The 14529-nt window shown below is 34.8% G+C and overlaps 1 protein-coding gene across 1 annotated transcript in view; it reads right to left on the minus strand.

Moving 5' to 3' along the window:
* Nucleotides 1-1015: 1015 nt before the first annotated feature.
* The window catches only part of SCAMP1 (secretory carrier membrane protein 1), a 141262-nt gene continuing 127748 nt past the window's right edge, over nt 1016-14529 (minus strand). Inside the window, exon 9 of the mRNA XM_046000136.1 lies at nt 1016-3832. Within this exon, the coding sequence (XP_045856092.1) occupies nt 3668-3832 (165 nt within the window). The 3' untranslated portion in view covers nt 1016-3667. The remainder of the gene's footprint in view (nt 3833-14529) is intronic.

The raw sequence follows: 14529 nt of genomic DNA on the forward strand, positions 1-14529 counted from the left end.
GTAAGGCATTTTTTTATTTTTAACCATTATTTTTACATTAACCACTTTTATTTCACTCCTAAAGGTCTTAATCACATGGAATCAAAAAATCCCTCTAAACATTTTCTTTAAAGGAAAAAATGGAAGGAAATACAGTGAAATGGTGTTTGATGGCCACAGTACTTCTAATGGGGGAAAATGTGCAAAACTGTTACAAACTCGGCATATAAACAGTTTGAACATAGATTTTTACCAGTAAAGACATAAAATTAAATGTTAATGTGTCAGCATTTTCAGAAAAAGATATAGCAATAACTATGAGAGCATTATACTAGTACAAAAAAATTACAGAAACAGCTAATAAACTCAATTTAACATAAATTCCCCATAAAATGTTAACTATACATTAGCTCAGCATGATTTATAGAAGATATACCCAATGAAAATCCAAACTCACTTAGATAACACCCAGAAAATTAAAAATGCTGTTCCTACTTTAATTTAACACATATTGCTCAAAATAAGATTCACCATGAACATTTTAGATTTTTACATCCTCTTTAGATACCCCAAGTGAAAAATCCAACAATACACAAATAGGTACTTTCATCAGTACATAAAATAGCAACAGGTAGCTAGGTTAGGAAACAGAACACAAGTTTAAGCTAATCAATACAATACTAGTACAGAGGCATCCATTTTAACACACAGGAAAAACCTGAGCCACAAAACAGGTTTTCCATTTTGAATCTCACTAACTTCTAGATGGTATGTGTATTTTGACCTTAAAGTGATCAAAATATGAGTGAAGCTCATGTTCTATCACCTAAAAAGTCTAATCCAACAGAAAAACTGTCATTTCATGTTGCTCTGTTTTTAATGAAGCCTTTTACATTATTTATTTTGTTCAGCACATGATAGAATTATACAAATATTCTTTAAAAATCAAATGTGACATTTCTATATACATTAAGCCCACAGCATAATCTCTACCTCTGAAATGCTAATATCGTGTTTAAAATTAGACAAACTAACATCCAGTAAACAGCATTTTATTTTATGACACTCTGTGTTAATACAATAAATATACAAAACTTCCAAACCACTGAAAACATGCAACATTAGAGGGACAGATGGAGGGCATTTATAGAGAACCATGACGCTCATTATGATGGCAGCGCAATATTACTCACTGACAAAATATACAAACATCCCTAGATAAATAATCCAAGTCCCAAATTACAAATCATTGAGCAATGATTTTCCAGTGTTCAAATTTTAGTTTGAAATAAAGTAGCCACAATTTAATATTACAAACTGAAAAAAGACACGAATGCTTACACCAATGAAGACCAGTTCATGACTGTGATACTGGGTCATGTTAGTACTGAATATAAAATATTAACAAATGCCAATCTCTTGCCGGAAAAATGTGACCATTTACCCATTATTGTCAGGAGAATAGAGAATGTAAGAATTTAAAAGTCCTATACCTTATCAAACTGTTAGTACTGCCATCATTTTAATGCACATTTGTTTTTAAAAAGCAATTTTCTCTCATAAGCGTGTATGAACCCAAGGAAATAGATTTTAAAACATCTCTATCCACACACCAAAAGGTACTGTTGTTTTTAATTATTTGCTACTTAACAATGCTAGCTTTGGGGACTTCTACAAGACAGAAGCCTTTCTATTTTTGAAGGAAAGTATCTCAGTATTTTCCAAGTCTCTATATTCATTTGTAGTTAAAAAAAAAAAAGAGAGAGAAATGGATTTCAGATATAAATTAATGATGAACATAAGTACTCCTATTATATTTTGTGGTTAATGTTTTGAATGTTTGTAAAATACACACTCAGTAAAGCACACTGTGATAAAACAGATTTTCAGTAAGATTATAGAATCTGACAAACTTGAACTGGCTTATTTGAGAAAACAGGGAGATTACCACTGATCAGAAATATTCATAAAAACAGCTTTAAATTCATATTCTGAATCCTATTTTAATCAGAATAAAGGAAATATCTTCTAAGTATATTACTTCAATAAATCCCAAATAAATCAAATGTAAACACCATCTAGATGAATCCCTGTGACCTAGTATCACACAAAGTTTATCTCATAAATAGTGAGAACTCATCATCCCACCCCCATCATGAAATTCATTCATCTCCAGATTTGGGGAAAACAATTAAAGTGATTTAACCATTTATGCCCATTTGATTCTTTTTAAAAAGGTTCTGCAGTCTCAAATAATATAATCCAATAGACTATCCTTACTTAAAGTCAAGTTGAATAAATCACTGATTATTCTGCAACCTTAAGTAGCTAATGACTTCCAAAACACAGTATATAATGACTTTACAAATGTCTTTGAGTCATTTAATCAGTATTAAAAATGATTCAAAGTTTCAAACCAAGTATACTGTAAGAATTATATCCTATGGTGCATAGTAACAATTTTAATGTGGTTGTAGTCATAATTAATGCATTTAACTATATTTGTATTTTCTTGTTTGGTGCAGGTTAAATGTTTCTTCTATTGCTGAAAAATTTTAATGTATTCAGTCTGTCTCAAAAACTGAAAGACTGAGGTTCATTAGGGATTCAAGTATATGTGAACCAACAGCGTCTTTTTCTTTTTAATCCCACTACAGATGAGAGGCTAAAAGAAAAATTCCCTGAAATACTGTATGTTCTTTTTGGACAAGAAGTTAGTCTAGACTTTAATACCTCTGTTAAAAATTACACACTCCCCAAAAAAGAGCTGCCAAACACAATCCCAATTCAGTTAAAATGAGTAGCCACAAGAATATACCAAAATTTCCATACAGTAATATTTTACTATGACACGAATACTGAAAATTAAAAAAAAAAAAAACAGTATTATCATTACTACATTCTATTCCATTTATTATCTACCCTTTTTTGGATAATGCACTGCACATTATGTTCTCACATCGCATCCTGATAAATTTTTATTTAAAAAAAAACTACTGCAGAAAACCACTTCTTTGATTCTACCAGCACTCCCTAATCCTACAACCAAAAGCAGTGCAGAAGCCAAAATACTAATTCTTTTAAGAAATGTGGTGCCCATGCAAGATCAGAGATTGATATCAAAATATCAACTACTCTAAAAAAGAAAAAAGGAACAAAAATAAAAGGATAAAATTTACATGATCTACTACAAAATGCACACAGGCTCTTCACTGGTGACTAAAACTGCTAAAAAGCAAGCCAATTTTTAAGATCCCTAAGTCCCTGATGGCCTATTTCTTCCAATATAAATGGGGAAAACAGAATGAAGTATCACTTTAAAGCTCCAATATGTAATCCTTAAGTCTAAGATTTTTGAAATAAAGACTGCAGCTAGTACTAAATGCATTTTTAATCGTAAGTACCATATTAATTTCAGTGTGTCAACACTGAAATAATTTGCTGAACATTCATCCCCCAAAAAATATGGAGAATATTTATTTAGCATGTGATATTTTTTTCTGCAGGAGGCACCAAAATATTAAATTGCTAGGTAAATAATAAGACAAGAAAGTTTTTCTGGTTTTAGCCCATGCACAAGTGAACAGGAAATATACATGCCGTGTGTACTGTTTTGAACATAAAAATATTTATAGAATACAGTAACTAGAGAAAGTCGGAAGGTACCAGTGTGTTTTAGGAGGGCTCTCTAAATCTGGTTACCCTTGAAAGCATTCTGAGCCGCACTAGTTGCTGCACTTGAAGCTGCATTTGCAGCTGCAGTCTGGACAGTTTTGTTGGACATCACACCTGTTGCAAATTCTTGTTGGGCTTTCTCAAAACTAGCACCTGTTGTGCGGTATAGTCCATGTACCTATGGAGGCACAAAAAAGTGGGACAAGGTAAGTGGTAATCTACACAGTCATTTTCAGCAACTCTTCCATTAATCTCAACCTTACCCAGAAATAAAAGGACTAGACTGTAGTCATGATTCTTAAGGTCAAGAACATCAGCCACCAACCACACTGGCATACCATATTGTATTAAAGTATTTTCCTAACGCAGTCTTTTCCATTTTATCCTCCATGCAGAAGAGGTACTTATGCTTATGCCAAACCAAAAATAGTTTTTAAAACTTCTTAACCAAGTGCAAAAGGTTATGTTTCCCACCGTACCTACTTATTTAAGATATTACAGAAAATGGTTTAAACACAACAAGAGACATTCAGAATTTATTAATTTACTACCAAAGACAATTCAAAAAGAATAATACCTTATCTATTTCTATGTTGGTTACATGTAAACTACTAACCCTATTACAATCAAGTGATATCATTTTATCATTTAATGTATCAAGCACTACTCATGTTCTTAAAGATACTTCTGCTATCCTCTCTCACTCTGTATACCATTTTACTTTTTTTTTTTAAAGATTTTATTTATTTATTTGACAGATAGAGATCACAAGTAGACAAAGAGGCAGGCAGAGAGAGAGGAGGAAGCAGGCTCCCTGCTGAGCAGAGAGCCCAATGTGGGGCTCGATCCCAGGACCCTGGGATCATGACCTGGACCGAAGGCAGGGGCTTTAACCCACCGAGCCACCCAGGCGCCCCACCATTTTACTTTTTGTGTACAGTGAAGTCCTAAAGGATTTACATGGAAAAACTTTTGGGGGACACCTGGGTGGCTCAGTTGGTTAAGCAACTGCCTTCAGCTCAGGTCATGATCCTGGAGTCGGGGGATCGAGTCCCGCAACGGGCTCACTGCTCATCAGGGAGTCTGCTTCTCCCTCTGGCCGCCCCCTTCTCATGCTCTCTCTCTCATTCTCTCTCTCTCTCTCTCAAATAAATAAATAAAATCTTAAAAAAAAAAAAAAACTTTTGGGACTGTCCACCCATACTGATTTATCACTTAAATCTTCGGGATTTATTTGCAAGAGCAAGGTTAAAAAAACTCAATTAGCATATGTTTCAAGATGCATAAACTATGAAGTGCAACAATACAGAACATCAGCCAATTTAATGTAAGTTTGGGAAAAGAAATAATAAAACAAATTAGAATATTTATTTATTACATGCCTACAAACTTGGGAGAGGCAGGAAGAGACAAAGGGAATTTATATTATACTGCATTTTGATGAGGTCTAAATAAAGCCTGCCTGAAATGCAATTAAAGCAGATTTGGAACATTGGGGCAGCACCCAAGTCAATCTTTTTCCCAATCCTGGATAGGGACTCATACTTGTGGAGTAAATATGTAATGAGGAAAACGAGAATGAATCAAAGGCTTTCAAGTCAAGCTTAGATACACTGAAGTTGTTTCAAGAAGACAGAGAATAGACAAGACAGGTTGGCTTAGAGGGGAAAGGAGATGCTAAGTTCTAAACATTTGTACATTCATTCCACAGATGTTTACTGGACACCTACTCTAGAACTGGTACAGTGGGCAGGGGAAGATTTGGTTTGAAGCTCAAGAGAGGAATGGGCAGGAAACAAGGACTTGAAAATCAACGCCACATCAGTAACAGCCACAACTCTGTCTGACATAAATAAATAAAACGGTCCATGGAGGAAAAAAAGAAGAAGTGTCAAGGACCAAATAAAGTCTGTTAAGACACCAATATTTAGGAGGTGCCTACAATAACAAGGAATAATTAAAAGAGGAATGGGAAAAGCCAAAGACTTTTTCCACAGGTGCCATGGGAAGAAAGCCACATTAAGGAATGAAAAGCTGTCCAGGGTGGAAGATAAAAAATATCCAGACAGCCCTAAGTTCTTCTGACATAGTGGTGAAGGCAAAAGCCATCTTACAGTGGGACAAAGTGTAAAAGGGTCAGGGAGTAAAAGAGAGCAATGACAAGTACACTTTAGATAAACCCTAAAATTCTTTTCTTCTGGTACTATAGCACTATCATAATTTAATTCTTTTAATACTTTGAGAGAATGATGAGAAAATGACTTTTTTCCTTGTTGGTTAACTGAATGTTATAATGCATCTCTTTTGTATTCCCTTCTCTCTCCAGGGATAATCTTTATGCATTACTCAAACTTTGTGTGTTATGACACACAAAAATGGTTCCAAACAAAATTGCTGATCCTTGCTTATAAACACAAAGGGATCTGAAATATTAATTTTGATAATAGTCCAGTTTGTCAAACGTCATTCCATCACATGATCACTTCCTGTTCTGTAACTGTGATCAGCATCTTCAAAAGCATTTCCTCATGTTGGGAATTTTCAGAATCATAAGTAATTATTTTAATTCTTTTTTAAAAATTATTTAAAAGATCTATTTATTTGAGAGAGAGTAAGCGAGTGGGAGTAGTGGCAGAGGGAGAGAGAGAATCTCAAGCAGACTCCTTGCTGAACAGAGCCCAATGCAAGGCTCCATCCCACAACCCTGAGATCGTGACTTGAGCCAAAACCCAGAGTAGTCTAGACGCTCAACAGACTGAGCCACCCAAGTGCCCTAATCCATTTTTAAAACCAAGTTTTCTGTGGAACATAAAAGATACAGGTAACTTACCACTCCTCTGTTCAAGAAAATGATCTCAAAACAGAGTTCATATGATTACGTCCAAGAAAATGAAGTATGTTATAGAAATCTAATAAACCTTTACTTACTGGACCCTGTTACAGTGCAAAGGCACTACAGTTTCGTCTGTCTCTCCTCCTTCCCCCCAAAGTTTTTGGGCATGTAATAAACAAATATTTGTTCTAACTTGCTTTGTTATTTCCTTTCCCAAATGTGTTTTAAATTGAGTGCCTGCTGTTACATAGCCAATGGATTTCATATTTCATTACTTTATAAACGTAATGCATAGCCCCAGAGCAGGAGGGCAAAATAAAGGTAGAAGAGCACACATTTCTCAGTAGTCCAAATCTATACAGACTCAGCCACCTAGAGGGAAAAGATTACATGTGTATTCAGTGCATAATGCTCAAATGCTGTATGAAATCCATTATATCCATGTGAAAAGGGTGATTCTTTCATCAGTGCTCCAACAACATGACAGGCTAATTCTAAGTATCACCATCTCAAAAAGCTCATCATTTCCCTGGTATGTTTCAGGAGTGATATCTACTGATAGCTCACATTCCTTATGAAATCAGAGATAAAGCTTTAAGATAAAATATTATAATTTTAAAAAACCAAACAGCTTAAGTACTTGCTATCCTTCCAGTTATGAGAACTGCATTAACCTAAATATTAGTTCTAGGAGCAACACACAAAGAACACTAGATTTTGTATCTACTGTTTCCACTACTTTCCACCTGGCTGGTCACCACTAAAAACCTCAAGTTTAGGGGTTCCTGAGTGGCTCAGTTGGTTGAGGGTTGAACATCTGCCTTGGGAATCCCAGGATCCAGGCCCACTTCGGGCTCCCCACTCAGTGGGGAGTCTGCTCCTCCCTCTGACCCACCCCCCTCTCAGGCTCTCTCTCTCTCTCTAATAAATATTTTTTAAGAAACAAAAAAACCCCTCAATTTTACTTCCCATGAAACAAGAGTATTTGTTGCCCTGTCTCTCAGTGTTTTCCTAAGGATCAAATGAGAATTATGTAAATACATAATATGTAAAATGTAATAAAAATTAGAATTTATATTTAAATATTTGTAGAAGTGTCATAGCCAACACACAACTTCAGAAGGGAATCTTGCTTCCTTAGTGTATCTTCAAAAATATTCCAGTATATACTGTGGTAGTATATGACACAAAAAATTATGTACTATATACTATGGAAAGTAAAGAACCATGGTACAGTACTTAAAATAGTCCAAACATGCATTTCCATCAAAGCTTACAGAATACAATTTCAAGAAATAATGCTTTTATAAATATAAGATGCCTGCTATGCCAGAATTATCTTAACTTTTTTAAAGCCTAGGGAAAAAAACAAAGAAATGAAATTTTGAAATTTTGATTCTTGTTTTGAGTTTTTAAAAAAACATCAATCTCTTAGTCTAACATTTTCAATTAAACCATTTCCTATAAACCATCTGTGAACTGCCCATAGATCGGGGTCAGATACCCCTTTGGGAACCTCCTGAATTAATGGTCTAGTTTCATACTATTGAAATTCCACTCATCCTTCGAGGCCTATCTCTTTACTGCTGCCCTTCTTCTACCTGACCTAGCTCTGGTTCTCCCTATTACGAGCACCTCCAATACCATGTATAGCATGCTTTTTGTTTTATAGGGTTTGTAAGTATACATGTCTTATATGCCACATGACTTTGGTTCCTTGAGGGGAAGGGCTAATTTCCACTCACTACCATATACCCTGTAAGACACAGTAACTTGCTGGGGGACCTGTCTGGCTCAGTCATAGAGCATGCAACTCTTGATCTTGGGGTCATTAGTTCAAGCTCCACACTGAGTGTAAAGCCTACTTTAAAAAAAAAAAAAAAAAAAGACATAGTGACTTGCAGTAGAAACCACTATATAATTACTTACTTATCTGTTAGGGATTAAATAAATGGCCCCAAATTACCCTATTTACAAGTTACCAAAGAAGTACAATACTGCTCTAGCAGGCTGTACCTGTGTTACAAAGTAAATTGCACATACAGGCTGTTTTAAAAGTGAACATACTAGGGAACTTTTAACAAATCCACTTACATCAATGATCAATAGATAGATCATTCAGGCAGAAAATCAATCAAGGAACGAATGGCTTTAAGGACACATTACACTAGATGGATTGAATATACACAGAACACCCATCAAGAACAGCAGAACACACATTCTCTTCAAGTATACATGGAACAATCTCCAGGTTTACATATTAAGCCATAAAACAAATCTCAATAAATTTAAGAAAACTGAAATCATATCAAGTATCTTTTCTGAATACAATGGTTTTTTTTTTTTAAGATTTATTTATTTATTTATTTATTTATTTATTTATTTATTTATTTGACAGACAGAGATCACAAGCAGGCAGAGAGGCAGGCAGAGAGAGAGGAAGGGAAGCAGGCTCCCTGCCGAGCAGAGAGCCTGACGTGGGGCTCAATCCCAGGATCCCGGGATCATGACCCGAGCTGAAGGCAGAGGCCCCAACCCACTGAGCCACCCAGGCGCCCCCTGAATACAATGGTTTTAAACTAGAAATCAATTACAAAAACTAGACAAAAACACAAATACATGGAGGCTAAGCATGCTACCAAACAACCAATGTGTCAACAAAGAAATCAAAAAGGAAATAAAAAAAATACATTCAGACAAATGAAAATGGAAACAAAGCAGTTAAAAACCTTTGAGACAAAGCAAAAGAAAACCTCAAAAAAAAGTTTAAAGCTATTCAAGCCTACCTCAAGGAAACCAAAAAAATCTCAAACCATCTAACCTTACACCTAAAGGAAGTAAAAACCAACCAAGTAACAATGCCCAAAGTTAGTAGAATCAAGGAAATAATAAAGATCAGACTGGAAACAGACAAGGTAGAGACAAAAACAGGAAAAAAAATCTATGAAACTAAGAACTGATTCTTTGAAAAGATAAACAAAATTGATAAATCTTTACCAGACACATCAAGCAAAAAAGAGAGAGGACTCAAATAAATAAAATCAGAGACAGGGCGCCTGGGTGGCACAGTCAGTTAAGCGTCTGCCTTCGGCTCAGGTCATTATCCCAGGCTCCTGGGATCAAGTCCCATTATCAGCGGGGAGCCTGCTCCTCCCTCTCCTTCTGCTGTTCCCCCTGCTTATTCTCTTTCTCTGTCAAATAAATAAATAAAATATTTTAAAAAAATAAAAAACAAAAGAGGACAAATTACATCCAACACTACAGAAATAGAAGGGATTGTAAGACTACTATGAAAAATTATATGCCAACAAACTAGACAACCTAGATGAAATGGATAAACTCCTAAAAACATACAAATCTTTGAAGACTAAATCAGGAAGAAATAGAGGATCTGAACAGACTGATTACTAGTAATGAAAATGAACCAATAATAAAAAACTCCCAACAAACAAAAGTTGAGGACCAGGTGGCTTCACAGATGAGTTCTACCAAACATTTAAGAAAGAGCTAATACCTAGTCTTCTCAAACAGTCTGAAAAACTGAGGAGAAGGAATGCTTCCAAATTCATTTTATAAGGTCTGCATTACCCATTTGGTATCCAAAACCAAAGACACTACAAAAAAGAAAAAAGAAAACTACAGGCCAATATTCCTAATGAACATAAAGGCAAAAATCCTCAAAAAAAATTAGCAAACTAAATTCAGCAATACATTAAAAGGATCATTCACCATGACCACATAAGATTTATCCCTGAGATTAAAGATGGTTCAGTATCTTCAAATCAATCAACACGATACACCAGATTAACAAAATGAATGATAAAAATCATATGATTATCTCAATAGATGCAGAGAAATCACTTCACAAAATCCAACATCATTCATGTTAAAAACTCTCAACAAAGTGGGTAAAGAGAGAGCATACTTCAACATAATAAAGGCCATATAAGACAAACCTGCAGTTAACATCATACTGAGTGGTGAAAAAGTGAAAACTTTTCCTCTAAGATGAGGAACAATACAAGGATGTCCATTCCTGCCTTTTTCATTTCACATGGTACTGGAAGTCTCAGCCACAAAAATCAGGCAAGCAAAAGAAAAAAAAGGCATCCACTCTGTTACTACTCAAAAATAACATGGTAATATATATAGAAAATCCTAAAGACTCCAACAAAAAACTATTTTTTTTGCAAGTTGCAAAGACAGAAGTTGCAAGACAGAAAATTAATATATGGAAATTTTACACTAATAATAAACTAGCAGAAAGAGAATTAAGAAAGTAATCCCATTTACTTGCAAGACAGAAAATTAATATATGGAAATTTTACACTAATAATAAACTAGCAGAAAGAGAATTAAGAAAGTAATCCCATTTACTATTACACCAAAAAAGAAAAAAAAAAAGGGCGCCTGGGTGGCTCAGTGGGTTAAGCCGCTGCCTTGGGCTCAGGTCATGATCTCGGGGTCCTGGGATCGAGTCCCGCATCGGGCTCTCTGCTCAGCGGGGAGCCTGCTTCCCTCTCTCTCTGTGCCTGCTTCTCTATCTACTTGGTCAAATAAATAAATAAAATCTTTAAAAAAAAAAAAAAAGAAAAAAAATACCTAGGAATAAACTTAACCAAGGAGGTAAAAGACCAATATAATGAAAACTGTAAGACACTGATGAAATGAACTGATGCTGATACAAAACAAATGGAAAGATATAACATGCTCATGGACTTGAAGAATACTGTTAAAATGTCTAAACTATCCAAAAGGCAATTTAAAAATTCAATGCAATCCCTATCAGAATACCAACAGTGTTTTTTACAGAACTAGATTAATCCTAACATTTATACAGAACCACAAAAGAACCCAAATAGCCAAAGCAAACTTGAGAAAGAAAGAAACTTGTGATAGTGTAAGTATCACAATTCCAGATCCAAGGTCTACTACAAAGCTATGGTAATCAAAACAGTACAGTACTGGTGCAAAAAGACACACATAGAATAATGGAACATCATACAGAGCCCAGAAATAAACCCATTTTTATATGGTTACTTAATCTGTGACAGAGAAGGCAAGAATATATAGTGGGGAAAAGACAGTTTCTTCAATAAATGGTGTTGGGAAAACTGGACAGCCACATGCAAAAGAATGAAATTGGACCACTTTCTTTTACCATATGTAAAAATAAATTCAAAATGGATTAAACACATAATATAAGACTTGAAACCATAAAACTCCTAAAGGAAAACACAGGTAAACTCTTGGACATTAATCTTAGTAATATTTTCTTGGCTATGTCTCCTTAGGAAAGTGTAACAAAAACAAAAATAAACAAATGGGACTACATCAAACTAAAAAGCTTTTTCTCAGTGAAGGAAACCAACAAAATGAAAAGGCAATATCTACTGAATGGGAGAAGATATGTGCAAATAATACAAATGAGAAGAGATTAATACCCAAAATATATAAAGAATCAATACAACTCAAAACAAACAAACAAACAAAAAAATCAACTAAAAAAACTGGCAGAAGAACCTGAACAGACATTTTCCCAAAGACAACAAATAGCCAACAGCTATATGAAAAGATGCTCAATATCACTAATCAGCAAATGCAAATGAAAACCACAATGAGATATCACCTCACACCAGTCACAAAGGCTATCCTTGAAAAGACGAGAAGTAACAAGTGTTGGCAAAAATGTGGGGAAAAGGGAACCTTGCTGAACTATTGGTGGGCATGTAAACTGGTATAGCAACTTTTGGAAAACGTATAGAGTTTCCTCAAAACACTAAGTCATTCCACTTCTGGTTATTTACCCAAGGAAAACAAAAACACTTATTGAGAAAGATGTATGAATGCCTGTCATTCCTGTTGTATTATTTACAAGAGCCAAGATATGAAGAAATCTAAGTACCTGCTGATAAATGAATGGATGAAGAAGACATGGTATATATATACAATGCAATATTACTCAGCCAAAAGAAGAATGAGATCTTGTCACTTTCAACAACATGGGTGGACCTAGAAGGTATTACACTAAGTGAAAGAACTCAGAGAGACAAATACCATATGATTTCACTTATATGCAGAATCTAAAAAAACAAAACAAATGAGCGGACAACAAAAACCCAAAAGAGACTCAAATACAGAGTACAAAATGATGGTTGCTGAGGGTGGGGAGTGAGAGGGGTGGTACAGAAGTGAAGCGATGGGAAAAATAGGTGAAAGGGATGAAGAGGTACTAACTTCCAATTACAAAATAAAGAAATCATAGGGATATAAAGTACAGCATAGGAAATAGTCAATAACATTGTATAAACTTTTATGGTGACAGATGGTTAACGACTTATCATGGAAAGTATTTCATCATGTTTTTTTCCCCCCAAGAGAGAGAGAACATGTATGTGCATGTGAGCTGGGGGTGGGGCAGAAGGAGAGGGAGAGAATCTTAAGCAGGCATTACATGCAGCTCAGAGCCCAAAGTGGGGCTCAATCTCATAACCCTGAGATCGTGACCTAAGCTGAAATCAAAAGTCCAACACTTAACCACTTAAGCCACCCAGGAGCCCCCATAATGTTTATAAATGTCTAATCACTATGTTGTATACCCGAAACTAATATAATATTGTATGTCAACCATAATTCAGTTAATAGAAAAATAAAAAGTATTTAGAACAGAAAAAATTTTAGTGTCCTCAACAAATGTTAAAAATATTATTATGCAAAAATATATATATATTATTATGCTTGGGGCACCTGGGTGGCTCAGTGGGTTGAAGCCTCTGCCTTCAGCTCAGGTCATGATCACGGGGTCCTGGGATCGAGCCCCACATCAGGCTCTCTGCTCAGCAGGGAGCCTGCTTCCTCCTCTCTCTCGGCCTGCCTCTCTGCCTACTTGTGACCTGTCTGTCAAATAAATAAATAAAATCTTTAAAAAATATATTATTATGCTTATTTATTTTTAACTCCTTATTTATATTTGTTTCATTTCATTGATTATAAGTCTCAATGTTGAGTGCTCTGCCTTTTTTAGGATTTAAGTTTATATTAATACATACACATGATTTCATATAGATGATACAAAATATGAATACCTATCTCTGTAATAAATAAGTTTAGAAGACAGCATAACCTATTTGTGGAAACCCTGAACCTATATGTAATCATTTGTACCATACTGAAGTGATTTCAGTTTTGGAAAAAAAAAATTGAAAAATTAAAAGTGATCATACTATACTTCACACCTACTCAGATTGCTATTATCAGAAAAAATGGAAAATTACAAATACTGGCAAGGATGTGGAGAAATTAGTAAGTACACAATGCTGACAGGAATTTACAGCCACTGCAGAAAATAGTTTGGTAGTTACTCAAAAAACTGATTGCTGAATTACCATTTGACCGCCAAGTAATTCCTCTTAAGCATAACCCAAAAGAATTTGAAGCAAAGAGATTAACATGGGTCCCGTGCACCAATATTCAGAGCAGCGTTACCTACAATAGCCGAAAGGTGGAAACAACCCAAGTGCCCATCCGCAGATTAATAAAAGCAATCCAGTATATACATGTCATGGATTATTACTCAGCTATGAAAAGGGAAGGAAATACTGATACATACAACATGATGAACCCTGAAAACTTCATGTAAGTGAAATAATCCATATACAAAAGTAAAATATCCAACAATTCCACTTATATGAAATATCTAGACTAGTCAAATTCACTGGGGCAGAAAGGAGATGAGAACTTACCACAGGCTGGGTATAGGGGGAAATGGAGAGCTATTGCTCTATGACTGCAGAGCACTGCTTGGCATGATAAAAAAGGTCTTAGAAATAATGGTTTCAGTTATTTATATCATACAGAAATATGAATGTAATTAATGTCACTGCACTGTACATTTAAAAATGATTAAAATGGCAAATTTTATATTATATATATAAGTATATATATTTTGCCACATTTTGAAAAATTATCAAAAACCATGAATTGTATATTTTAAATGGGTAAATTACATAATATATGAATGATCTCTGGACATGTTAAAAATT

Source organism: Meles meles, chromosome 3 (assembly GCF_922984935.1).
Source record: "Meles meles chromosome 3, mMelMel3.1 paternal haplotype, whole genome shotgun sequence".
Taxonomy (NCBI): Eukaryota; Metazoa; Chordata; class Mammalia; order Carnivora; family Mustelidae; genus Meles; species Meles meles.